Raw genomic sequence first — 27389 nt, 5'->3', positions numbered from 1 at the left:
TTCTTTTGTGTGTTTTGGTTTTTGTTTTTAATATAGTATTTTTAAGAGTCTAACCTCTACTCTAGATTTTTAATTTTTGTTTTTCAGTATATGATATAAATTGTGAACATTTAAGAATCCAATATTCAGCTCCCATTTTTATTCACGAGTGTGTTGATTATTCTCTCCCAATCTTGACTCTGTTTTCTACCTCAGAACACCTCTATTTCCTCCTTTCCCCTTCTCTTCCCAATCCAATTCTGTGAATCTTTGTGGGTGTCTGGGCTACGGAGAACACTCTGGGATCAGACAACTGCGTAGATCTGTCTCTCTCCTCTTGAGCCCCCCTCTTTCTCCTCCTGCCCATCTCTATCTCCCTCCTCCCTCTCCTCTTCTCCATGTAACTCGGTGAACCTCTCTGGGTATCCCTAACGGGGGAGAAACTTTCCACCATTAACATAGAAGTTTTATTATCAGTGCTGTATAGTTGGAGAAGTCCTGAGACTACAGGAAGAATAAAACTGAAATCCAGAGGCAGGAGACTTAAGCCCAAAACCTGAGAACACCAGAAAACTCCTGACTACATGGATCTTTAAGTAATAAGTGACCGTACAAAAGCCTCCATACCTGCACCGAAACCAACCACCACCCAAGAGCCAATAAGTTTTAGAGCACGACATACCACGCAAATTCTCCAACAACGCAGGAACATTGCCCTGAACGTCAACATACAGACAGCCCAAGGTCACACCTAACACATAGACCCATCTCAAAACTCATTACTGGGCACTCCATTGCTATCCAAAGAGAAGAAATCAAGATCCGCATACCAGAACACTGACGCAAGCTTCGCTAATCAGGAAACCTTGACAAGCCAATCGTCTAACCCCACCCACTGGGTAAAACCTCCACAATAAAAAGGAACCACAGACCTGCAGAATACAGAAAGCCCACTCCAGACACAGCAATCTAAACAAGATGAAAAGGCAGAGAAATACCCAACAGGTAAAGGAACATGAAGAAAGCCCACCAAGTCAAACAAAAGAGGAGGAGATAGGAAATCTACCTGAAAAAGAATTTAGAATAATGATAATAAAAATGATCCAAAATCTTGAAAGCAAAATGGAGGTACAGATAAATAGCCTGGAGACAAAGATTGAAAAGATGCAAGAAATGTTTAATAAAGATCTAGAAGAAATAAAAAAGAGTCAATTAAAAATGAATAATGCAATGAATGAGATCAAAAACACTCTGGAGGGAACCAAGAGTAGAATAACGGAGACAGAAGATAGGATAAGTGAGGTAGAAGATAAAATGGTGGAAATAAATGAAGCAGAGAGGAAAAAAGAAAAAAGGATCAAAAGAAATGAGGACAACCTCAGGGACCTCTGGGACAATGTGAAACGCCCCAACATTCGAATCATAGGAGTCCCAGAAGAAGAAGACAAAAAGAAAGGCCATGAGAAAATACTCGAGGAGATAATAGCTGAGAACTTCCCTAAAATGGGGAAGGAAATAGCCACCCAAGTCCAAGAAACCCAGAGAGTCCCAAACAGGATAAACCCAAGGCGAAACACCTCAAGACACATATTAATCAAATTAACAAAGATCAAACACAAAGAACAAATACTAAAAGCAGTAAGGGAGAAACAACAAATAACACACAAAGGGATTCCTATAAGGATAACAGCTGATCTATCAATAGAAACCCTCCAGGCCAGAAGGGAATGGCAGGACATACTGAAAGTAATGAAAGAGAATAACCTACAACCTAGATTACTGTACCCAGCAAGGATCTCATTCAGATATGAAGGAGAATTCAAAAGCTTTACAGACAAGCAAAAGCTGAGAGAATTCAGCACCACCAAACCAGCTCTTCAACAAATGCTAAAGGATCTTCTCTAGACAGGAAATGCAGAAAGGTTGTATAAACGTGAACCCAAAACAACAAAGTAAATGACAACGGGACCACACCTATCAATAATTACCTTAAATGTAAATGGGTTGAATGCCCCAACCAAAAGACAAAGATTGGCTGAATGGATACAAAAACAAGACCCCTATATATGCTGTCTACAAGAGACCCACCTCAAAACAAGGGACACATACAGACTGAAAGTGAAGGGCTGGAAAAAAATATTTCACGCAAACGGAGACCAAAAGAAAGCAGGAGTCGCAATACTCATATCAGATAAAATAGACTTCCAAATAAAGGATGTGAAAAGAGACAAAGAAGGACACTACATAATGATCAAAGGATCAATCCAAGAAGAAGATATAACAATTATAAATATATATGCACCCAACATAGGAGCACCGCAATATGTACGGCAAACACTAACGAGTATGAAAGAGGAAATTAATAGTAACACAATAATAGTGGGAGACTTTAATACCCCACTCACAACCATGGATAGATCAACTAAACAGAAAATCAACAAGGAAACACAAACCTTAAATGATACAATGGACCAGCTAGACCTAATTGATATCTATAGGACATTTCACCCCAAAACAATCAACTTCACCTTTTTCTCAAGTGCACACGGAACCTTCTCCAGAATAGATCACATCCTGGGCCATAAATCTGGTCTTGGAAAATTCAAAAAAATTGACATCATTCCAGTCATCTTTTCTGACCACAGTGCAGTAAGATTAGATCTCAATTACAGGAAAAAAATTGTTAAAAATTCCAACATATGGAGGCTAAATAACACGCTTCTGAATAACCAACAAATCATAGAAGAAATCAAAAAAGAAATCAAAGTATGTATAGAAATAAATGAAAATGAAAACACAACAACCCAAAACCTATGGGACACTGTAAAAGCAGTGCTAAGGGGAAGGTTCATAGCATTACAGGCACACATCAAGAAACAAGAAAAAAGCCAAATAAATAACCTAACTCTACACCTAAAGCAATTAGAGAAGGAAGAAATGAAGAACCCCAGGGTTAGCAGAAGGAAAGAAATCTTAAAAATTAGGGCAGAAATAAATGCGAAAGAAACTAAAGAGACCATAGCAAAAATCAACAAAGCTAAAAGCTGGTTTTTTGAAAAAATAAACAAAATTGACAAACCATTAGCAAGACTCATTAAGAAACAAAGAGAGAAGAACCAAATTAACAAAATAAGAAATGAAAAGGGTGAGATCACAACAGACAACACTGAAATCCAAAGGATCATAAGAGACTACTACCAGCAGCTCTATGCCAATAAAATGGACAACTTGGATGAAATGGACAAATTCTTAGAAAAGTATAACTTTCCAAAACTGAACCAGGAAGAAATAGAAGATCTTAACAGAGTCATCACAAGCAAGGAAATCGAAACTGTAATCAGAAATCTTCCAGCAAACAAAAGCCCAGGACCAGATGGCTTCACAGCTGAATTCTACCAAAAATTTAGAGAAGAGCTAACACCTATCTTACTCAAACTCTTCCAGAAAATTGCAGAAGAAGGTAAACTTCCAAACTCATTCTATGAGGCCACCATCACCCTAATTCCAAAACCAGACAAAGGTGCCACAAAAAAAGAAAACTACAGGCCAATATCACTGATGAACATAGATGCAAAAATCCTTAACAAAATTCTAGCAAACAGAATCCAACAACATATTAAAAAAATCATACACCATGACCAAGTGGGCTTTATCCCAGGAATGCAAGGATTCTTTAATATCCGCAAATCAATCAACGTAACACACCACATTAACAAATTGAAAGATAAAAACCATATGATTATCTCAATAGATGCAGAGAAAGCCTTTGACAAAATTCAACACTCATTTATGATTAAAACTCTCCAGAAAGCAGGAATAGAAGGAACATACCTCAACATAATAAAAGCTATATATGACAAACCCACAGCAAGCATCACCCTCAATGGTGAAAAATTGAAAGCATTTCCTCTGAAATCAGGAACAAGACAAGGATGCCCACTCTCACCACTACTATTCAACATAGTGTTGGAAGTTTTGGCCACAGCAATCAGAGCAGAAAAAGACATAAAAGGAATCCAGATAGGAAAAGAAGAAGTGAAACTCTCGCTGTTTGCAGATGACATGATCCTCTACATAGAAAACCCTAAAGACTCTTCCAGAAAATTACTAGAGCTAATCAATGAATATAGTAAAGTTGCAGGATATAAAATTAACACACAGAAATCCCTTGCATTCCTATACACTAACAATGAAAAAACAGAAAGAGGAATTAAGGAAACAATACCATTCACCATTGCAACAAAAAGAATAAAATACTTAGGAGTATATCTACCTAAAGAAACAAAAGACCTATACATAGAAAACTATAAAACACTGATGAAAGAAATCAAAGAGGACACAAACAGATGGAGAAACATACCGTGCTCATGGATTGGAAGAATCAATATTATCAAAATGGCTATTCTACCCAAAGCAATCTATAGATTCAATGCAATCCCTATCAAGTTACCAACGGTATTTTTCACAGAACTAGAACAAATAATTTCACAATTTGTATGGAAATACAAAAAACCTCGAATAGCCAAAGTAATCTTGAGAAAGAAGAATGGAACTGGAGGAATCAACCTGCCTGACTTCAGACTCTACTACAAAGCCACAGTCATCAAGACAGTATGGTACTGGCACAAAGACAGAAATATGGATCAATGGAATAGAATAGAAAGCCCAGAGATAAATCCACGAACCTATGGACACCTCATCTTTGACAAAGGAGGCAAGGATATACAATGGAAAAAAGACAATCTCTTTAACAAGTGGTGCTGGGAAAACTGGTCAACCACTTGTAAAAGAATGAAACTAGAACACTTTCTAACACCATACACAAAAATAAACTCAAAATGGATTAAAGATCTAAATGTAAGACCAGAAACTATAAAACTCCTAGAGGAGAACATAGGCAAAACACTCTCCGACATAAATCACAGCAAGATCTTCTATGACCCACCTCCCAGAATATTGGAAATAAAAGCAAAAATAAACAAATGGGACCTAATGAAAATTAAAAGCTTTTGCACAACAAAGGAAACTATAAGTAAGGTGAAAAGACAGCCCTCAGATTGGGAGAAAATAATAACAAATGAGGAAACAGACAAAGGATTAATCTCAAAAATATACAAGCAACTCCTGAAGCTCAATTCCAGAAAAATAAACGACCCAATCAAAAAATGGGCCAAAGAACTAAACAGACATTTCTCCAAAGAAGACATACAGATGGCTAACAAACACATGAAAAGATGCTCAACATCACTCATCATCAGAGAAATGCAAATCAAAACCACAATGAGGTACCATTACACGCCAGTCAGGATGGCTGCTATCCAAAAGTCTACAAGCAATAAATGCTGGAGAGGGTGTGGAGAAAAGGGAACCCTCTTGCACTGTTGGTGGGAATGCAAACTAGTACAGCCACTATGGAAAACAGTGTGGAGATTTCTTAAAAAACTGGAAATAGAACTGCCATATGACCCAGCAATACCACTTCTAGGCATACACACTGAGGAATCCAGATCTGAAAGAGACACGTGCACCCCAATGTTCATTGCAGCACTGTTTATAATAGCCAGGACATGGAAGCAACCCAGATGCCCATCAGCAGATGAATGGATAAGGAAGCTGTGGTACATATACACCATGGAATATTACTCAGCCGTTAAAAAGAATTCATTTGAATCAGTTCTAATGAGATGGATGAAACGGGAGCCCATTATACAGAGTGAAGTAAGCCAGAAAGATAAAGATCATTACAGTATACTAACACATATATACGGAATTTAGATAGATGGTGGCGATAACCCTATATGCAAAACAGAAAAAGAGACACAGAAGTACAGAACAGACTTTTGAACTCTGGGGGAGAACGTGAGGGTGGGAGGTTTTGAAAGAACAGCATGTATATTATCTATGGTGAAACGGACCACCAGCCCAGGTGGGATACATGAGTCAGGTGCTCGGGCCTGGTGCACTGGGAGGACCCTGAGGAGTCGGGTGGGGAGGGAGGTGGGAGGGGGGATCGGGATGGGGAATACGTGTAACTATATGGCTGATTCATGTCAATGTATGACAAAACCCACTGAAATGTTGTAAAGTGATTGGCCTCCAACTAATAAAATAATATTTAAAAAAAAATAAAATAAAAAAATAAGCTGCTGTGTATAGATATTTAAAATGCAGACACATATAGCCAGACTGTCCACCAGGAAGTCTGTGCCAATTTACTCTTTGGCAGTGGTGCCTAAGACCCCAAGGAAACACAGCTTTTAGTACATCTACCCACCAATTCGCAGTGTGCCAGCACTCACCTCATTTTGAAAATCAGCTTCCTCCTTCAAGAGGTTTCCCCTGATTAACACGAAAGAACATCCTGCCTGTTTCTACCTACCTCTCCATTCCCCAAAGTTCTGCTCTTGGCACTTTCTAGAAGGGCCCTCTGGTCTAAAGGGCCCTCTGGAATCCAGGCAGGATTCCACCTGGTTCCTTCTCTGGACTTTATATTCCACGAAGGCAAGGAAGGGCTGGGTCAGCCTGGGGGAATCTCTTCCTTTGACCTTCAGCAGGGTTTCCACTTATTAACCTGATTCCAGGCCTGGTGGCACAGCTTTCTAGTGTTCAGGCACCCTCAGCCTTCTACATCAATTCCTGCTTCTTCAAGTGCTGCTCTGACCTCTCTGCATTCCTCCCAAGCCTCCCAGAGCCTGTATTCATTGGCAGTTTGTCAACTGTATGGGTTTTATCAGGGCTCAAAAGATTGTTAAACTCATGGTGGTGATGATGATAATGATGCTGGTGGTCATGCTGATAGGGATAATGAATGGTCCACCTGGACCACGCTGCCAGTTCACACAATACTTCACATGCATACATTCCATGGGTCCTTAAAACAATCATGTTAGAAAGGAAAGCCAAGGACAGGAACCACCTCTATTTCATAGGTGAACAACTTGAGGCTCAGTAAGGCTAAAAGATGTGCCCAAGTCCATACAGTTAGAAAGTACTAGAGCAGAGAGGTAGAAACGGATTTTTCTCCTCTCAATTTCCCCCTCTTTGCCTTGTCCCCTGCCTTCTAACGGAGCACACTGGACCAGGAAGGATCAGGTGTGGTCCGGCTTCCAGGAGGCTCTTGGACCACACATTCTCAACTGGCCTACCCTCTGTGCTGTCCCAGCCAGTGTTCACAACTGCTCAGGGGTTGCCAGCTAAGAAGGCAACTTGGTCCCCGTGGGTTTGTCACCATGGCGGACCCTTTCTCCCCTTCAGTCACTTACCTGGGACTTCCTCTGACTCCTCTTCATCTCCAACCTCCTCGAGAGCCTCTTGGAACCATAGAACACTGGGTCTGATTTCTTGAAGGACTCAAACAACCTGTTGGTCCACTGGCCCTGGGACCGGATGTGTAGCCAGATGGTGTCTGAACAAGAGACAGGGCAGGAGGTGAGGGGTCAGTGCTGGTCTCCACAGGGACACCTGTCTCACTGAAGTGACTGGGACTGGGCATGAACCCCTTAGGCTCTCCTCTGAACACCCTTCCTCAGGTCCGAACTAGCAGCCACAGCCATGAGACTGGGAGAGCTGGCCTCTCTGGTGCAGAACTTGCAATTTTTCTCAGTGAAGTCAACCTACGTGTTCAGTTTCCTCTGCCAAGGAAGGGGTCAGAGCGGCCCTGAGCACACTGGGGGCGCCCTAGAGGTGAGGGCCTGGCCTCCTCCATCAAGCCAGGGTCTCAACAAGGTTGGGGACCATCTCTCTCCCACATTCTATGAGATGCCTGTCAATGGTTCTGCACACAGTAGGTGCTCAATCAATAGTAGGACCAGTAGCTGTCACTGCTCTGTGTCTGGGATGCAGAGGGTGTTTGCTAAGGTTCCCTATTAAGTGGATGACTGGTAGAAGGGTGTTGGGGGTACCAGAAAGAGCATACATTAGAGCAAGGAGGCCCCTGAGAGACTTCCTGGTCTGGAGTTCTCATCCTTTTTCTTTTATTTTAAATCATGAACTCTTTTGGCAGTCCTGTGAAGGCAAGGATAAACTCCTTCTCAGAATAAGTTCTTTAAATAGCTTGAATGATATATGTAGAAATTATGAATGAAACCAATTATAATGAGACCGTTACCAGAATAAATTTTTTTAAATTTTTGATTTAAAAATACATGTGCTTTTTTGTTAATACATGAAATAACGAGATGCAGCAGGAGGTGCATGGTCACTGGATTGTGAATTAGCGATGAGCGTGAATGACACGTCAAAGCATGGACAACAACCATATGGTCCATATAGTCCATGGGGTCTCAGAGAGTCAGACGTGACTGAGCGACTTTCACTTGCACGCTCTCACAGCTTTGTGCGGAGGAGACTGAAAAAGTCAGGTCCTGGGGCCCCTGCTCCCAGGAGCCTCCCTGGCGCTCCCTCGCCCTCAGGGTGCAAAGCAGCAGGAGGGCTGCGCTATGCCCTGTCTGCACAGACGCACCCTGAACTGCCTCCCACAGTGGCTCAGATGGAGCAGCCTCTTAAATGCCAGTCGAATTCAGTCAGCCAGAGTTGCCAGCCTAAGTTCCACTCCTGGTTCTGGAAACCAGCTCTACAAAACCAGAGGATTTACCAGCCCCCACGTGGACTCACTTACTGCAGGGGGCTCAGGACTAAGAGAGTCCAAGCAGAGACCCTGAAGAAACCCTTCAAGAATTGGTCAAATAGGGACTTCGCCAGTGGTCCAGTGGCTAAGACTCCCAATGCAGGGGCCCCAGATTTGACCCCTGGTCAGAGACCTAGATCCCACATGCCACAGCTAAAACCCAGTGCAACCAAATAAATAAAAAAACACTTTAAAAAACTAGTCAAATAAATTACACATCTATATTATAATTCCATTACTGTTAATACACTGGACTAGCATGCAGCCATGAAAAGGAAAAGTTCTTCTTTTAAAAGAACTGACATGCAAAGATCTTCATGACATATTATTCATGGAGAAAAAGTGGATGGCAAAACAGTATAATCCCTTATATGCAACACCATAATCCCTTATATGCAGAATTATCTCTATATCTGATTATTCATGGAGATACATCAAGATCTGGAAAGCTATTCACCAAATGATTGACAATAGTTTTCCTTGGGTAGAATTATTTGAAGGATTTTAATTTTCTTTGGCATATATTTCTATACTGTCCAAATTTTCCAGGAGCATATCTGTTCCTTATAAAACATTAAAAAAAAGAAAAAGGGAAATAAAAATAGGAAGAAAATAATCCACCCTCTCTAACCCTCACCCCCACCCCATTGTACATCCAGGTCTCCACTCATGTGATTCCAGGGCAGTGTTGTACAGCTTCTCGTGGGGAACCCTGGTCTTGGGTCTATGCCCTGAGCTGTGGGAGCTGGGCCCGGGGTGGGGCCTGGCCTGGGGTGGGAGGCATCGTGAGTGGAGTTTCAGCTTTCCATGGAGGAGGGTCAGAGAACCCCGGCAACCAGAAACCTTTACTTCTCATGAAGCCAAGCAAGGGCCTCGCTGCAATAGGCCATACAAGGCCTCCTCCGTCAGAAGCACTTCTTGAGGGACTCCCCTGGTGGTCCAGTGCACTCCGTGCTCCCAGTGCAGGGGCCTGAGTTCAGTCCCAGGTCAGGGAGCTAGACCCCATGTGCCACAACTAAGAGTTCCCATCCCACAACTATGCTCCAGTACAACCAGACAGATAAATAAAAATAAATATTAAAAAAAAAAAGCAGCACTTGAGATGGGAAGGCTAATCTCTGGCCTGGCCTAGAGGTCAGAGGTCCAGGTTGTGGCCCCACCAACAGCCCAGGACCAGAGGGCAGGCACAGGCATGGGTGGGGGTCTGAGGACAGCTGGGCGAAGAGAGGGTTGGCTGAGTAATTCTGTGGGTGCTGGGCACCCAGAGGATGGAAGTGGTCAGGGATGGGGGAGAAGGATGGGAAGGGATTCTGTTGCCTTGGGGCTCCCCAGGTCTCATGCCCACATGGAGTAGGGAAGCCTGGCTTCCTGTCACAGCCCTCTGGAAATGCCCCGGTGCCCCTTCATCTGAGCCACTACTCCTTTGTTTAAGACCCTTGCAGGCTCCCAACTGCCTGCGCCATTCCACTTTTCACCCTGCATTTGAAGACCTTCCTGACCCCACACTAGCTCTTACCAATTTTGCCAGCCACTTCGGTCCTTTCTCTGACCTTCTCTTCCTTCCGCTCACCTCTGCTTCCTTCCTCCCTACTCCACCTGACCCTCAACCCAAACTACATCAGACCCTTCTACGTTTGCAGGTTTCATGCTTCCCTTTCTGCCTCCACCCCCATGCCCTTCTCCTACCTAGTAAACTCCTATGAACCCTTCAAGGTTCAACTGAAAGGCCACCCTGCCCACTTCCCCCACCAGGTCAGGCCCTCCCCGGTGACCCTCACAGAAACCAGTAGGGCCCCGATCACCCCGTTTAGTCAGCATCTGCCCATCTGCCCCCGTGTTCCAAAGGGAGACCCGGGAGGCCGGGTTTGTGTCCCGGGTCTTATTTGCACATCTGTCCCCCAGCATCTGCACATCTGCCCCCATGTTCCAGAGGGAGGTCCGGGAGGCCGGGTTTGTGTCTCGGATCTTGTTTGCCTCTGTGTTCCTGGTTCACAGCCTTGCGTGGCATGTGGCAAGGACTCAGTAACACCCCCTGAGGGACTGGTGGAGTTGGAGCAGGCCTACCTTTCTGCTCAGGAGCACTGCTGATGGTGAAGGGGTGCCACTCGTAGCGTGCGATGCTGGGGATGTTCAGATACAAATAGTCACCAGGTCTGTAGTGGAAAAGAGGGGGCCTCTTGATGAGGAGATGAGTGACCTGGGGAGAGAAAGAGACCGGGGTCTTCTGTGCAGACCCAGAGCTGCCAGGGGCCCCAGGACCACAGGCTGGGTCATCTTCTTCCACCATCACCCAGGCCAGCCTGACATGAGACCTTTTGTGTCTCTGAGTGGGGGCTTACCCTACAGCACATCTGCCAATGGGTGGTAGGCGGCAATCGGAGAAGGGGAGGCAGGCTGTGTCTGAAGCGGGGCTCGTGGTGTGATCCCACTTCCTCTGGTGTAAATACTGCTTCCTAGTGGTCCTCCTCCTCTGTGAAGCCCCCTGACTGCTCCAGCCCCTTTTCTGGAACTGCTGTGGCATTTGGCTGGCATTCCAACCAGGAACAGGCATTTCTCCCAGGATACAACAGCCTCCTGGAGAGTAACTTTGGTTTATTGAGCACTTACAGGTGCCAGAGCTGTGTGGAACTCTTTAAGTGCTACCTCTAGTCCTTACAACAACTCCCTGAGACGAATGTCAATCTTTCTCCCCTCTACGGAGGAGAGGCTGAGTTAGAGAGGTTAAATGACTTGCCTAAGAGCACCAGCTAAGAAACCATGGGATCTGAATCTAATCACTCTGTCTGATGCCAGGGCCTAGACACAAACCTCAGTCTCTCATCCAGCTTCCGTGTCCTCACTTTCAAGTTGTCCAGAGTCAAGCCCCCCAAAACTGCCTGCCCTTTCTCCAAAAATGGCACCAATTACTCAGACACCTGCAAGACAGCCTAGACTCCTCCCCTCATACCCCCACCCCAACCCCAAATGCAGCCAGCTGCCTCTCGAGTGTTTCTATGATACGCCCCCTCCCCACCCTGGTCAGGGTCAAGGCTCTCATGAGCTCTCCTCTGCATATGTGCAACAGCCTCCCCAGTGGTCCTCTCTAAGCCGTCTTCCACGGAGCAACTAAAGAAATCCAGCTGGAGTATAGACCAGCTCAATACCACCATCCTTTCCCCACCCTGCTCAGGTGTTCCCGTGGTCTGCAGAGTGAGGCCACTCACCATTAGGCTCTGACCATGCCTCCAGCTTCTCCCTGGCACCTTGGCTCCAAATTACTTGTAGTCCCTTCAGTACAGTATGCCTTTTCACTACTCTCTGCCTTTGCCCACGCTGTTCCTTCTCCCAGCAATACCCTTCCTTGTCTTGTCTATCCGACAAAATTCTATTCATCTCTCAAAACCCTGATAAGGCAGCTCCCCTCTCATTCTGAAGCTTCTCTGATCTCTCAAAAACAAAGAGTTTAATGCCTCCTGAGATTCTTCTTCTCTTTCCAACACAGCCCTGCACTGATGAAAGGGCTAACTCTCCAATTATCCTGTGTGTCTATGGAGAGTAGAAGAGTGCCTCCACTTTCTCTGCATCTCTGTCACCAAGCGCAGGGCCTGCCACCTTGCAGACATGTAATACATACTTACTGAAGGTGTTCTATGCACACCTGGCCTTTAGTAGCACCCTGCCTACCCACCATTCCCCTTCCAGAAGCGTCACTCTGGCAGGGCTGGACCAAGTCTTGCACTGGCTTGTCTCCTCCATCGTGCTCCCTATTTCCTGGGGGTGGAGGTCTAACAGAGTACCCAGGTGCTGCACCCCACCACCTGGGACACCTCTTGGCTCCTCGGGCCCCCTTTGTACCTTGGAAGGGAGGAGATTGACTTCCACGATGTTCAGGGCCGCCATGCGGGACGCTGCCAGGCTGATGGTTTTCTCCAGGAAGAACAACGTGCCAGGGACCAGCAGCCACTTCCAGAAGTTGGGCCCATGCAGGATGAGCAGGAGCCACATGGGGAGGTAGGACAGATGGGTCCAGTAGAACACCTGTGGGAGATGGGGGAGTAAAATGTCAAGGCACAGGGGTGGGACAGAGCCAAGGTTCACGGTCATCCTCAAAGCCAGGACTATGCCCAGAGCTTTGGCCATACACACCCTCTCCTGGGAACAGGCTTGGGTAGAGATTGGGGATGGGAAGCTCTGTTGCCTCTTTGTTCTGAGGGCTTGGCTCAGAGAGTCTGTAAGTGAAGATTCTTGGCACCAGTGACCAACACCTGGAACATCTGCCTGGGCGTGTTCTGGGCCGGGTGGACTGCCCCCTCTGATGGGCTCATCAGCACCAGTGTCCCGACCCACTGACCCTTTCTCGGGGGGAAGGAAGGAAAGAGAGCAATGATGTTCTAGCAGTAGAGAAGAAAGAGCAAAGCCCCGAGTTTTAACACCTGCTCGGCTACTAGCTCTGGGGCCTCCATCTGATAAGTTACTTCTATGAGTCAGATTCCTCATGGGTCAAGTGAGGATGCTGATCATGACCTCAAAGGGTCATTGTTGGCTCAGAGTAGGTGACTGTATATACATATATGTCTGTTTCTGCTACGACCAGATCAGTCCAGGGGACACAATCTCCAAACTAGATCCTCCGGGACCTTTTATATCTCCAGGAGACTAGAGAGAGGGAAGCAAAGCTAGACCTAACACTTGTAGAGTGCCCACGTGCTAGGTGTGTATAGTTATTGACTTCACCTGTATTATCTCATTTAATTTCTAAAATAACTCCAAAGGTAGAGAATCACAGCTCTGCTTTATAAGTGACAGCAGTGGAATGACCAATAAAGAGTGGGGTGGGGATTAGAACTCTCAAGAGCTTGTTTCTTGCCCTCTTTGTGCCATCTTGAGCCTAGTTTAATCCAATTAGAGCAAGAGGATAAGCTAGCAAAAAAGGTAGAATCTTTTAGAGCAGAACATTTTCACTCGCCAGACACAAATCACAGTTCAGTGGCAGAACCCAAGTCACATGTCCATAGTATGCAAACCACCTGGAACTTCCTGGGCTCTGGAGTAAGCTGGAGGGGGCACAGCATGAAATGAAGGTGGGTGACGCACTTTGCTGAACAATAGAAACGAACTATACTCCAATAATTTGGAAAACTTATTATTCCAATAATTTGGAAAACTGCATGCAAATTTGGAAAACTCAGCAGTGGCCACAGGACTGGAAAAGGTCAGTTTTCATTCCAATCTCTAAGAAAGGCAATGCCAAAGAATGCTCAAACTACCACACAATTGCACTCATCTCACACGCTAGTAAAGTAATGCTCAAAATTCTTCAAACCAGGCTTCGGCAATACATGAACTGAGAACTTCCAGAAGTTCAAGCTGGTTTTAGAAAAGGCAGAGGAACCAGAGATCAAATTGCCAATATCCGCTGGATCATCGAAAAAGCAAGAGTTCCAGAAAAACATCTATTTCTGCTTTATTGACTACACCAAAGCCTTTGACTGTGTGGATCACAATAAGCTGTGGAAAATTCTGAAAGAGATGGGAATAACAGATCACCTGACCTGCCTCTTGAGAAACCTGTATGCAGGTCAGGAAGCAACAGTTAGAACTGGACATGGAACAACAGACTGGTTCCAAATAGGAAAAGGAGTCCGTCACGGCTGTATATTGTCACCCTGCTTATTTAACTTATATGCAGAGTATGTCAGGAGAAAAGCTGGGCTGGATGAAGCACAAGCTGGAATCAAGATTGCCAGGAGAAATATCAATAACCTCAGATATGCAGATGACACCACCCTTATGGCAGAAAGTGAAGAGGAACTAAAAAGCCTCTTGATGAAAGTGAAAGAGGAGAGTGAAAAAGTTGACTTAAAGCTCAACATTCAGAAAACTAAGATCATGGCATCTGGCCCCATCGCTTCATGGAAAATAGATGGGGAAACAGTGGAAACAGTGTCAGACTTTATTTTTTTGGGCTCCAAAATCACTGCAGATGGTGATTGCAGCCATAAAATTAAAAGACACTTACTCCTTGGAAGGAAAGCTATGACCAACCTAGATAGCATATTAAAAAGCAGAGACATTACTTTGCCAACAAAGGTCCATCTAGTCAAGTCTATGGTTTTTCCAGTGGTCATGTATGGATGTGAGAGTTGGACTGTGAAGAAAGTGGAGCGCCAAAAAATTGATGCTTTTGAACTGTGGTGTTGGAGAAGACTCTTGAGAGTCCCTTGGACTGCAAGGGATCCAACCAGTCCATCCTAAAGGAGATCAGTCCTGGGTGTTCATTGGAAGGACTGATGCTGAAGCTGAAACCCCAGTACTTTGGCCACCTCATGTGAAGAGTTGACTCATTGGAAAAGACCCTGATGCTGGTAGGGATTGGGGGCAGGAGGAGAAGGGGACGACAGAGGATGAGATGGCTGGATGGCATCACTGACTCGATGGACATGAGTCTGAGTAAACTCCGGGAGTTGGTGATGGACAGGGAGGCCTGGCGTGCTGCGATTCATGGGGTCACAGTCGGACACGACTGAGCGACTGAACTGATACTCCAATAAAAATTAATTTTTTTAAAAAAAGGAAGAAATGAAGGTGGAAGCCCAAGATAGGCCAGGCAAAGGGGAAAGGCTGGGGCACCTCAAAGTGGCCTCTCCTGCGGACACAGGAGCTGGAGCAGGCGAACATGAGGAGCAGCAGCAGGAGCAGAGCCACGCCGGTTGGGGAAGCCAAGCCGTGAACCCAGCCGATGCCAGGTCTCGTCGTGAGCAGGAGTTCCCAAAACTGGAAGGGGCTGGCCTCAGACTGAGCCTGGAGCGCTGGAGACGAGCACAAGACAAGATCGGCCCACTGCGCCTTCCTGTTGGGGTTCCCACTTCTCCCCATCCAGCTTATCCAGGACACCCTTCTCCGCCCACCGGGACACAGGAGTGGGATAAATTAGTGGTTTGCGGAAAGCCCAGATCCCCATCCCACCCCCGCCCCAGGCTACTCACCGAAGTTCACCACATGCGCCACGGTGTGCACGAGGGAGAGCCCGACCACCACGTAGCCCATAAGCTGGTGGAACTGGATGTTGTGGTCCAGCGGCAGGACCTGAGCCAGCCACGTGGCCCGCAGCCACGTGAGGCAGCGCCTGAGCATCAGCACCTGGCCAAGCAAAGCGGTAGAGAGCCCATCTGGCTCGCTCTCTAACCTGGCCGCCCCTTCGCAGCAGGTGTCTCCCTGCCTCCCCCTGAGATGGCTGTGCTTACCAATGGGCGGGGCTGTGTGGGCGGGGCGTGGTGGGTGGGGCTGGAGGATGGGCGGGGCTGGAGGATGGGCAGGGTTGTGGTGGGCGGGGCTGAAGGATGGGCGGCGCTAGGGGACATCACCACCTCCCCTGCCCTCAAGTATTCCATTGCTGCCTAGATCCATAGCTGGGGTCCCAAAGTAGGACCTCCAGAACTGGGCAGGGAAGAGAAAATCTTACAGAATGTTTGTATTCCTTTTATCTCAACACGTGGGAAGCACATAAGCTTTTACTAATATTTAGGCTCTGTGTAGACATTGAGCCCTCATTTAGTCATAGGTCAGACAGGCACCATGTCCCACGTAGTTCTTGAGATGTCCTGAGGGGAGACGGCACTTTTTTAAGGGGCTTATGGCGAGGGCCCTCTCCCTTACTCATTTGCTTTAATTTATGCCTGTCCTATTGTGTGAATTTGTGGATTGCATTAACTGCTTTTAACTTAAGTAAGCTTAACTACCCCTCAGAAAGAACATGTAGCTTAAAAAGATTCCCTACAGAGAAAATGCAGATTGAAAATAGTGTTAATAAGGCAAGAGCAAGTGACCACGAAAATGAGTCATGTGTCTCCCACTCCTAGTGTGAATTCTTTGAGGCCAGTTATGAGGTTAAAAATAAAACCCACTCTAGTAAGAAACTGATAGTGTCAAAAGCAGTATTTGAACTAGAGATGTACATCTCTGATCATTAAAGATGAATCTTGGCTTATAGTTATGTTGTGCCTAAACCTATTGGCTAACAATAACAGGGCATGCATATAAGTAGGTGAGCATATATTGGGTAATTGGGAGGGGTTTTTTGTTTTTTGTTTATTTTGTTGTGTTTTATTTCATTCCAGTTGTAGAAGTGTGTTATCAAATACACTTGGAGACCTCAGGCTCTGGTCCAGAGGATCACCTTCTGGCATTCAAGCCCTCTTGAAGTATTCTCTTTCTGGCTGGAGCCCTCACAGGAGCTAGCCCAACCTCGTCTGGGTCCACCATAGGGTAATTGTGAGGGTCAATAACCCTATGGAAAGTGGTTAGCACTGTGACTGGTACATAGCAAGCACACAAAAATGCGAGCTGTATTATTTACCTGCTGTGTGACGACAGACAACTCACTGCCCCTCTCTGAGCCTTAGTCCCATCACTGAGTGTCGGCCCAGTGGATTTCTAAGGTGCCATCATGCGCTGCCAATGCAGGTGTCCATGCATGGGTCATTTAGTCTAAGAGGAGCCTACATCAGTCCCCCCGCTTCCCTGCGCTGGGCCCACAGAGCCCTACCGCGATGAAGCTGCAGTCAAAGTTGAGGCACTGGCCGCAGCCCTTGGCCACCATGACGCTGGCTCCGAAGGCCCGGTAGGCACTAGCTGCCAGGGCAAACAGCAGCACGTGGAGGCCCACGAAGACGGCCAGGCAGAGCGCGTGGCTGCGGTGGTTGTGCCAGTAGGCAGAGGTCAGCGGGCGAGGTCGGCGCTGGTGTCGCTGGGGAGCTGGGGGCGTTAGCCAGCGAGCAGCACTGTAAGAGAGGACTCCACTCAGAGGGGCGAGGTGCGGCAGGGACCACCGGGGTGGGAGCCTGGAGACGCACTCCCTCTGCAGCCTAACTCTTGGGAGCTGTGGGGCAAACAGGCCGGCTTCCTTTTACATCAGGAAAGGGAGGTCAAGTGACTTGCTTACAGTCACACAGCTAGGTAGAACTGGGATCAATCTCCTGTCTGTCTGATACCATACCCATGACTTTTGTTTTGTTTTTTTTACCTTGAGTGGGGAGACAATCATAACAGATGGAAGAATCTGAGAAATTTTTGAAGTTAATACACAAAAAGAATGAAGTACAAAAGTGGCACTATTCAGAACTTGGAGTCAGACAAACAGGTCTGTTGTTACACCCTTTTTATATTGTTTTCTCCACAGCGCCTATCAAATTTGTACTTGTCTAGTTTATGTATTTGTTTATTGGTATAAATTACCTGTGTCTCAGCCTGGAATGCAACCCCAGCAGAGCTCTGCCATTATTGAGAACAAGGCTTGGTACAGAGTAGCTGCTCGAACAAGTTGAATAAATAAATGTCTTTGCTAAGTATTTGTGTGCACCTAGGCATGTTACTTCAGGTGAAATAGTTTTAATGTCTTTTTGTTACTTCACTCTTTGTGTAACTTCAATTTCCTTTTCCATGTTATGCAATGATATACTTGTAAAAATGCCCAGCACATAGCTGGTGCTTAACATTGAGTTGATTCTTAAGGAACCCTGTAGAAAATGCACGCATGACAACAGCTGCCCTGCAGAGGGCAGGACAGACATTTGGCCCCAAGAGAAAGTGGGCAGAGGAGCTAAGCTGGGCCAGGGAGGGAACTCAAGGGGCTGGGCTGGGGGGGCCGACCGGGGTGGCAGGGCCAGGCCGAGGGATCCTGCTGGTGCTCAGGCCACACTTCGCACCTGGACTCTAATCCCAGCACAGGCTGTGTCACTGCACCAGCCAGGGCGGTACCTGATGGTCAGGTTCTCCATGACCTCGGGGAAGCGCTGCAGCTCGTCTCGGAGCTCTTCGAAGGTGATGGTGCCGCTGCAGTCCTTGTCGGCCGACTCGAAGAGCGCCAGCGCCAGCTGGTCCAGCTTCTCCTGGGGCAGCGAGATGGCGCTCTCGTGCAGGCACGACTGCAGCACGGTGCGCAGCTCGTCAGGGTCGATGGAACCGCTGCCTGTTTCAGGCGAAGATGAAGCCTAGTGGGGACCTGCTCCCACCTCCCTCCCACCTCACTCTGTACTTGCAAACTCCCCCTGCCTTGCACAACCATTGCATCGTGGGGTTAACTTCCTGTTTGTTCAGGTTTCTGCCAACCTGATGTCTTTAGGAGTAAAGACTAGGCAATCAAAGGACATATGGCACCTCCAGCTCACAAACCTTCCATGGCTCCCTACTGCGGGGCTCAACAGAGGCAAACACCTTCCCAAGCATGGAGAATCTTTGGCCTCAGTGCATGCCTTCCTCTAGAATCTGCAGCCTCCTCTCTAAGTACCACTCAACTTCCAAGACCATCTGCCCAGAAGATACACTTGCTTACTTAATCTCTAAGGAGCTATGTGCCCAGAGCCCCAGTTATTCAGAGGCAAATTGTATATGAGGTGGTAGTGAAGAGGTTTCTCTTTGTTCCCCAAATTGTAGCAGACGCTGCTCATCCATCCATGTTGTCCTGAGAGGCCACAGCTGGTCCCTCAAGTCCAGGGTTGTGACCTTATGAGAACATGAGTGGCTAAGAGTGATGTGAAAAGGAAGCCAAAACTACAGTTGACCCTCAGTACAGAGGGGTTCCTCATCTACAAATTCGATCACAGTTGGTTGAATCTGTGGATGGATGAACCCACAGGTATCAAGGGTTGATTGTATGTCTACATTTTATATAAAGGACTTGAGCGTCCATGGGTTTGGGTATCCACAGGGATCCTGGAACTAACTGGAGAAACAACTGTATCAAGTGAGATGGGATCCGAGGCTTTTTTTTTTTTTTTTTCTGTATGTATTTTCATTCTTCATAAGTAGTAGGACACTTGATTAGAAATTTCTTGACTTGGTTTGGATATAGACACACGAGGTAGCAATATGCTTCTGCCCCTTACTGTGTGATGGTGGGCTATAAATCCTTTAGAGTCTTGTGACTTTGCTTATCTCTAAAATGGGGCTAATTATTCCTCCCTTTCAGTATTGGTTCAAGGATAATAGATAATCATAAAGCAGAAAGGACTGATGCTGAAACTGAAGCTCCGGTATTTTGGTCATCTGATGCGAACAGCTGACTCATTGGAAAAGTCCCTGATGCTGGGAAAGATTGAGGGCAGAAGGAGAAGAGGGGGTCAGAGCACAAGATGGCTGGACGGTATCACCAATGTGATGGACATGAACTTAGGCAAACTTCAGGAGATGGTGAGGGACAGGGAGGCCTGGCATGTTGCAGTTCATGGGGTCACAAAGAGTCAGACATGACTGGGTGACTGAACAACAACAACAACATAGTATTTGGAAGAAAGTAGCTACATATAAATGGAAGTCTTATTGGTACTGTGATCAATACTTGTGCCAAAGTCAAAGACTGTAATCAAAGTACGATGCAGAGTCTAACATACCACTCTCCAGTCACACCTCCTGTCCTTCAGCTTAGGCAAGAGCCTAAGGCAAGAGCCATGAAGGCAAGAGCCATCATGAACCATACCTTAAAGCAAACCTTAGTAAAGCCCTGCCAAGAAACTCGTGAACCCTGGACCACTTGTTTCCTACCGCACTGCTCAGGGTCCATGTAGCCCCGGCAATAATCTGTGATGAAGCCCATTTGAAATGACCTGTGGAGGCCTTTTCTTACTACTGACGAATTCTAAGGGATGAGGGTGTGAACCAGGCCCTGAGATATATTATTAACCTTGGACACATTCAGAAGGTGATCTATGATTATGCCCCAAAGGCACTGCAAACTCCCACTAAAAATGCAAAGGAAGGAGCAGTTCCTTCACAAATAAATCCAAGGACCAGGTTCTTAAAACCTGGAAAGAGGGAGCCCCCCAACCTCAAGACCAACTATTGCACAGGATGGGTTGAAGCCTTCCCTATCTGATCCAAAAAGGCTATGGATGTGTGTAAGTCTCTTTTAAAAGAAATAATTCCTTGATTTGGACTTCCAAAGTCCTTCCAAAGTGATAACAGGCCCTTTTTCATAGCCAAAATCACACAGGAGCTAGAGAAACCCCATAGGCTAGAGGGCCGTGCCCAGGAGCACAACAGCAGCTGGAGACATTAGCCCAGTGCTGGGCAGTCACTGAGACGGCCCGTTCCCTTTGTCCCTCCCTCAGAGTCCTCCTCCCATCCCACCAAGGATGCTTACCGTCGACGTCATACACCTGGAAGAGGAATTTGAGTTTGTCCATGGGGCTGCCGTGGATGAGCAGGGTCAGTGCCTCCTGCAGCTCCTGAAGTGTGATGGTGCCACTTCCATCCGAGTCAAACAGGACAAAGAATCTCTCAGCAAAGAAAGACTGTGGCCAGAGGAGGACAGGAGATGGGTACAAATGTGGCCATGGAGCCTGGGCTTTGAATTCATTCACTCTGTGTGTGTGTCTGTGTGTGTGTGTGTGTGTGTGTGTGTCTCTGTGTGTGTGTGTGTGTGTCTCTGTGTGTGTGTGTGTGTGTGCATGTGCCATGGGGTGGTGGGATTCAGGGAGGACTCAAGTGACTGAAAACAGCCTGTGATCTGCCCAATGAAGCCACACCAGGGGACAGTGTCCATGGCCCATCCTGTCAGCTGAGAACATCTCTGGGCTCTGGTAGGAGAACTGTTCAGATCCCTCTAGCGAGGATAGGCTTGTGTCTGGGTCCTGGGCTCCCTTCTGGCTCTCAGGCCTGGTAATTTCCAAAGGCTCTCTGTCTCCATAACCCACCACTCTCATCAGCCTTGCAGTCCAGACCTCTGGTGGCCCCTTACTCAACTTGGGACAAAGGTTAGATTGAGTGTCCCCCTGCAGGCTCCTCCCAGGTCCTGTCTTTTTCCCCTTCGGGTGACCTCGAGGGACAGTGAAGCCAGGAAGGATTTATAAAGAAGGTGCCACTTGAATACCTGTGTCTTTGCCTTGTTGTTTGGGCTGCCTATAGCCTACAATTAAGTGCTCCTAATGTAGAGTTGTTCTTAACAGCACTTGTTCTCAGGTGCTGGTGCACTCACTCCATTCATCATTCAACCATTCATTCATTCAAGAATCATATCTGCACAAGCCCCTGCTTGCCAGGCAGGTCTTGTGTTAGGCACTGGAAACACAGAAATTAAGAAGACAGGCTGGGTCAGTGTCACAGACATGCCAGGCCGAGATCTACTCCTTGAGGCAGGGTGAGGAGCCTGAGGGCTTTAGTGTCTGATCTAAGTTCACAAGCATGGGTTCACGAGTACGAGGTCCACTGTGGGCAGTCAGCCCTGCTTTGGCCTTACTCTTTTTCACCTGGGTCCCTTTAGTAATGCCTTTATCACTCTCCTAATATTACTCTACCATCCCGAATGGCCTTCATCTTAAGATATCTTATAGCCCCAATTAGGCAGAAGGCCTTTTTACCCTTCCCCATATTGACTATGAAAGGAGACAATGTTTAGAGTTCAAAGCAGTGCCCCTGGTACCAGCAAGTGAGGGGCCCTCCCATCCAAACAGGGGCATTCAAATGCTCCTTGTCTCACTCCCATCAAGGATACAGGCCACCACGAGAGGCCATCCCAGAGGACAACTGCGGAGAGGTTGGCATTTGCAGGCTCACCCCACCCTCCTCTCTGCTAATGTCTCCACTTTTTGTCAGGCACGCAGACTGTTATGGGGATAGGCAGAGGACCTATGACACCGAGACAGAGGACTGGGGATGGAGTGGCAGTGCAAACAGGCCTTTAATGGGTACAAACCATGGAAAAATTTGGTTTTTTGGCAGGAACTTAAGTCTTGGCATCACCTCTGCCCATGAGGCTGGCAGTAAATGTAAGGTCAATAATATTTCTTAAGATTTGACAAGCTACTGATTTCCAACTTCATGTGTTGTTTGAAAGATCCCAGGAGGCCATGGCTACCACCATGGATGGAAGGGCCCCAGTAGCAGAGACTTTTCCCTCCTTGTGAGGTACTGTGTCCTGGAAACCAGATTGCTCCTCCTCTACAAAATATAAGCACAGGGTCCCCACTTCTGGAGCAGACACTTGCCTCTTTCACCTGCAGGGCTTTTTTGAAGTCTTGCAGGTTAATCTCCCCATCTTTTCCCGCAATGGTCTTAAACTGGTGCGTCACCCACTGAAGCCACTTGGCGTCTTCCTCGGAAGTCATGGTGCTGGGAGACAAAAGAGACAGGTGGGTGGGTTTGGGGTGTCCAAGGGCTCAGGAGGCCTCACAGTGGCCCCAGGACCTCTGTCTTCCTCCAGCTGGGGTCTCAGGCTTCCCAAGTGGTTGAACTAACTTCAGTGTGGGAGCAGTGCTTCCCCACAGCTGCTTCTTCTTGTCTTTAAGTCTCTTCCTTCCATCTAGGGCATTGACTGACCCAGGCTTTAAGTCTCTTTAGGTTCTGGGATGACAGGGCCCCAATGAACTGGACCTCAGACGATGGGCTTAAGTTCCGAGAATGGCTCACTCCATGGGTGTTATTAACATGGTGACAGCGACATCCCACCTCACATTTATCCAGCTCTTTACTGTGCTCCGAATCCTTCCCACTCACTCTTTGCTTTGGTCCTTGTTACCAAATGTAAAGTACTCGACCACTCTGAGCTCCCTTCCTCCCTAAGACATTTTACAGGGAGGAAACAGGCTCAGAGCACTTCAGTTATTTAGCAGAATTTATTCAGCAGGTCAACTCCAAGGCCACTGCTTTTCCCATCACACCCAAGAACCTCCACCCTCTGCCTGAACATTTCAAGTATAAGCCATGCAAGGGCTGAGACTGAAGGCTTGACTTTCCAGGTCCAGGATGTATCAGCAATGTCACAAGGGCATCAGCCATCTTAAACCCTCACAGATGGGCTAGCTAAACTGTGATGAGAACAGAGATTAACACTTTGTGTGGCATCAGAACCCAGCAATCCAAACTTGAGTCAATGATGAGTCAATGAGTGAGAATTTATGTCATCTTATTCTCTAAATTTCCTTCGTGAGAATGGCTTTTGTCTATATCCCATGAGTTTAATATAACTAAATAATTTAGCTACAGTCAATCCTCGTTATCTGCAGATTCCATATATGGAAATAAGCCTACTCGCTAAAAGTAGGCTTTTTGTAACCCCCTTATACTTGCAGCCTTTCTGAGATCACTGTGGACATGGGTAAAGTGGGAATGCATGTGAGTCACTTGATGTGCGTGTTTCCTGTTGAGGTCAACACAAGCGACAATCTGCCTACTTGTCTCAGCTCTCGGACTATAAACAAATGCCTTTCCCACAATCTATTCGGTGTTGTGTGTTTGACATTTTTGCACTCTTCACTGGTGATTTTGCTCTTTAAAATGGCCCCTAGGAAATACAAAACACTGTCTAGTGCTCCTAAGCACAAAAGTCTGTGATCTGCCTTATGCAGAAATTACATTGTTAGATAAGCTTTGTTCAGACATGAGTTCTAGTGCTGTTGACCATCAGGTCTATGTTAATGAATCAACAATTTCTGCTTTTCAAGGAGTCTTTAAACAGAAACACATAAAACAAAATCATGTTTTGATCATTATACGAAAACTGTGTGCCCATCAGCTGGTAGGAACCAAATCCTGTATTTATTTTTCCCAGGAATAAAGGTGCAGAATTTCCTCATTCAGGGTTTGTGGTGACTTTACAGAATACAGCTACCACAAAAAATGAGAATTTATTGTATATATAAATAAGATTAAAAATAATGAGTTAAAGTGAAAAGAGTCAGAGAAAGACAAATATTTTATGATATCACTTATACGTGGAATGTAAAAACTAAAACATACTGTTAACATAATGGAAAAGAAACAGATCCACAGATATAGAGAACAAACTAGTGTTTACTCGTAGGGAGAGGACAGGTGGAGAGGAAAGATAGAGATAAGGGGTTAAGAGGTACAACTACTATGTATAAAATAAGCTACAAGGATATATTGTACAACACAGGGAATGTAGCTAATATTTTATAACTATAATGGAGTATAACCTTCTGAAAAATGAAATAAATGGGCTTTCACTTAAGAAACTAGAAAAAGAATGAAACACACACATACATGAATAGAAGGATAGAATCAAGTATAAAATCTGAAATTAAGAAACTAGAAAACTGGAAAAAAAAAGGTCAAAATGGTAAACTGATTTTGGTTATAGCAATGGTTTTACAGATGCATGCATATGTCAATACTCATCAAATTGTTCATTTTTATTAATAATTGTACATCAATTATGCCTCAGGATAGTGAAAAAAGGGCTTCCCTGGTGGCTCAGATGGTAAAGAATCCACCTGCAATGCAGGTGAACCAGGTTTGATCCCTGAGTTAGCAAGATCCCCTAAAGAAGGGAACGGCTACCCACTCCAGTATTCTTGCCTGGAGAATCCCATGAGCAGAGGAGCCTGGAGGGCTATAGTCCGTGTAGTCACAGTCGGACATGACTGAGTGACTAAGCGTGCATGCTCATAGTGAAAAAAACAAGCCGGTCCTATGAAAATACTAAGTAAAAAAGCGTGATTAGAGAAAGTGAAAAAATAAAATATTAATATTGAGAAAGGCAACAGAATCCAGAAAATGGCTACAGAAATATGAGTATTGTGTGCAAGTGATTGGTGAACATAGAGAAATGAATTAATTTCAAGAAGTAACAATCTGAACAGACCAATAATCATTTAAATAGTAAGGGGGCTAAATGTCAACATTTAAAATAATGTCAGGCCCAACTTGTTTTCACAGTTGAACTTTCTCTAATCTTCAGAAAATAAGTCCAATGTCAAACCATCTCAGATTGCAGAAAATGACCATAAGATCCCTAGTTTATTTTACAAAGCTATCATTACCCAAGCCCACTGAAGACAGCATGCGAAAAGAGAAAATTCTAGACAAGTTTCACTTACAGAGATGCAAAACTCTAAAATATAACCTAGTTAAATCCTAAAGTTTACTTAAAAAATCAGGGCTTCTCTGGCGATCCAGTGGTTAAGACTCCAAGCTTCCACTACAGGGGATGAGAGTTCGATCCCTGATCGAGGACCTAAGATCTCACATGCCACATGGCATGGCCAGAAAGTAAAAATCAATTATCATCATCATCAGGAAGGACTTATTTTAGTAATATAAGTGTGGTTCACTTCTCAGAAGTCTATCAACAGCCCTCTGCAGCCCAGCAGGGCAGTCTCCTAAGAGCATGGTTCCCAGGCCCTGGTAAGTGCTTGTCAGAAACAGGGGAAGATGGTGAAATGCCCCTTCTGACCCACCAAACTCGGGGCAGGGCCCAGGAATCTGCATATGTAGGCAGAACCCTGAATGTCTGTGACCCACACAACACGGTCCAGGCTCACGCCTGGAGAAGCACGGCCCTGAAGGTTAAACAGCCTCACCTACTACTTTTCTCGGGACCCCACAGGAAGACATTCCACAAAGCAGATCGAGTTCTAGGAAACAGGCTGCACACAAGTGCTAACCCAGGGAGCACGGGGGCAGGGTATCAAATGTTAACCTCCCTCGTCTCGGAAATATTGTGCCTGGCCTACAGGATGAGAGAGGAAACTCTGCGAAGAGGCTGGAGAAGAGACAACTGGTGGGAAGTAAAGAGTGAGGGAGGGTAGGGAAAAGGAGGTAGTCCTCAACAAGAAGCTGGGAATCTGCAGGTTTCAGAGCTCCAGGGGAACCTGGTGTTGACGAGAGGCCAGACTGTCCCCAGAAGACCAGGTTCTTAGGTCCACTGGCCCCAGTGTGTGATAGTTTCCTCATCTGTGTGTTCGTGTGTGCTAAGTCGCTTCAGTTGTGTTCTTGGCAAACCCATGGATTGTAGCCTGCCAGGCTCCTCTGTTCATGGCAAGAATACTGGAGTGGGTTGCCATTTCTTTCTCCAGGGGATCTTCGATTCCTGGAATCGAACCTATGTCTTTTACGTCTTCTGCATTTGGCAGGTGAGTTTTTTTTTTTTTATCACTAGTGCCACCTGGGAAGCCCTCTTCATCTGTAAAAGTGACAGTCAATCCTTCAACCAAGGGTTGCCACGGGGACCCAATCAGATTCTATTTCAAAAGTGAAACTCGTAAACACTGCACAAATGTTAGGTATGGTTATTAGTCTGGTTATTAGACTTGGCCAGTTCCTTATTTTATAGATTAGAAAACAGGCCCAGAGAGGGCAGATGACTTGCTCAAGATTGTATAGCTTGCTCGTAACCAGACAAGAGCGTGCTCGGGTCTCCTTCCTTCTGCCACAGGTAGTCTACCCTTTGTGGACCCCCAAAAGAATGAGCACTCCTGCCTTTCCCTTATCCCTGGCATGGAAAGTGAGACAAATGAGCCACTCACCCTCTGAAGCCTTCAGAGTCTGTCCAGGCTGTGTCTCCCGGCGCACTCATCTTCTTCGCTTTTAGACCACAGGTCCCGGAAAGGCTGCTGTCCGTACAGCAGCCTGCGTCCAGAAGCCCACAGTTTATCTCTCCCCAGCTACTCTTCCTGCCTTTCCTAAAATGCTGCTCACACCCACAGCTGCTCACTGAGCCATGTGCTGGCTGGTAGCCAGCTTGTTACAGAGAAATTTTAAGAAGGAGGCCTGGTGCAGAGTGGGGCAAGCCTTTTCCTAGGAAGGATGTTGGCTATGTTCCATCTAGTCAAGTACCTTCCACTTTCCCTCCCTCAAGGAGACTGGGCAGGTCTAGAAATGCACCATGAAAAAAAGTGCCCCATGAGACTTCATGGCCCACAGTCCTATCAGTTACCAACAAAAATGCTGAGGACTTCACACAAGGTGCCTGACTGAATATGTAACCCACCCTGCTTGGGGGTGTTAGCACCACACTCTGCAGATGTGGAAAGTGAAGCTCAGAGAAGTGAAGTAACATGTCCAGGCAGCT

At 46.2% G+C, this 27389-nt stretch overlaps 1 protein-coding gene across 1 annotated transcript in view; it reads right to left on the bottom strand.

Moving 5' to 3' along the window:
- The window catches only part of NOX5 (NADPH oxidase 5), a 46347-nt gene extending 19416 nt beyond the window's left edge, over window positions 1-26931 (bottom strand). The window contains exons 1-10 of the mRNA XM_065940589.1: window positions 26845-26931; window positions 22564-22687; window positions 20721-20871; window positions 18341-18551; window positions 17130-17364; window positions 15571-15724; window positions 15215-15393; window positions 12440-12622; window positions 10670-10802; window positions 7242-7384 (exon numbers count right to left, since the gene is read on the bottom strand). Coding sequence (XP_065796661.1) covers window positions 7242-7384; window positions 10670-10802; window positions 12440-12622; window positions 15215-15393; window positions 15571-15724; window positions 17130-17364; window positions 18341-18551; window positions 20721-20871; window positions 22564-22687; window positions 26845-26894 — 1563 coding nt within the window. The 5' untranslated portion in view covers window positions 26895-26931. The remainder of the gene's footprint in view (window positions 1-7241; window positions 7385-10669; window positions 10803-12439; window positions 12623-15214; window positions 15394-15570; window positions 15725-17129; window positions 17365-18340; window positions 18552-20720; window positions 20872-22563; window positions 22688-26844) is intronic.
- Between the last annotated feature and the right edge of the window lie 458 nt (window positions 26932-27389).

This window comes from Muntiacus reevesi, chromosome 7 (genome assembly GCF_963930625.1).
Source record: "Muntiacus reevesi chromosome 7, mMunRee1.1, whole genome shotgun sequence".
Lineage (NCBI taxonomy): Eukaryota > Metazoa > Chordata > Mammalia > Artiodactyla > Cervidae > Muntiacus > Muntiacus reevesi.
The sequence above is the reverse complement of the archived record's forward strand: the minus strand, read 5'-3'. Positions and strand labels throughout refer to the sequence as shown.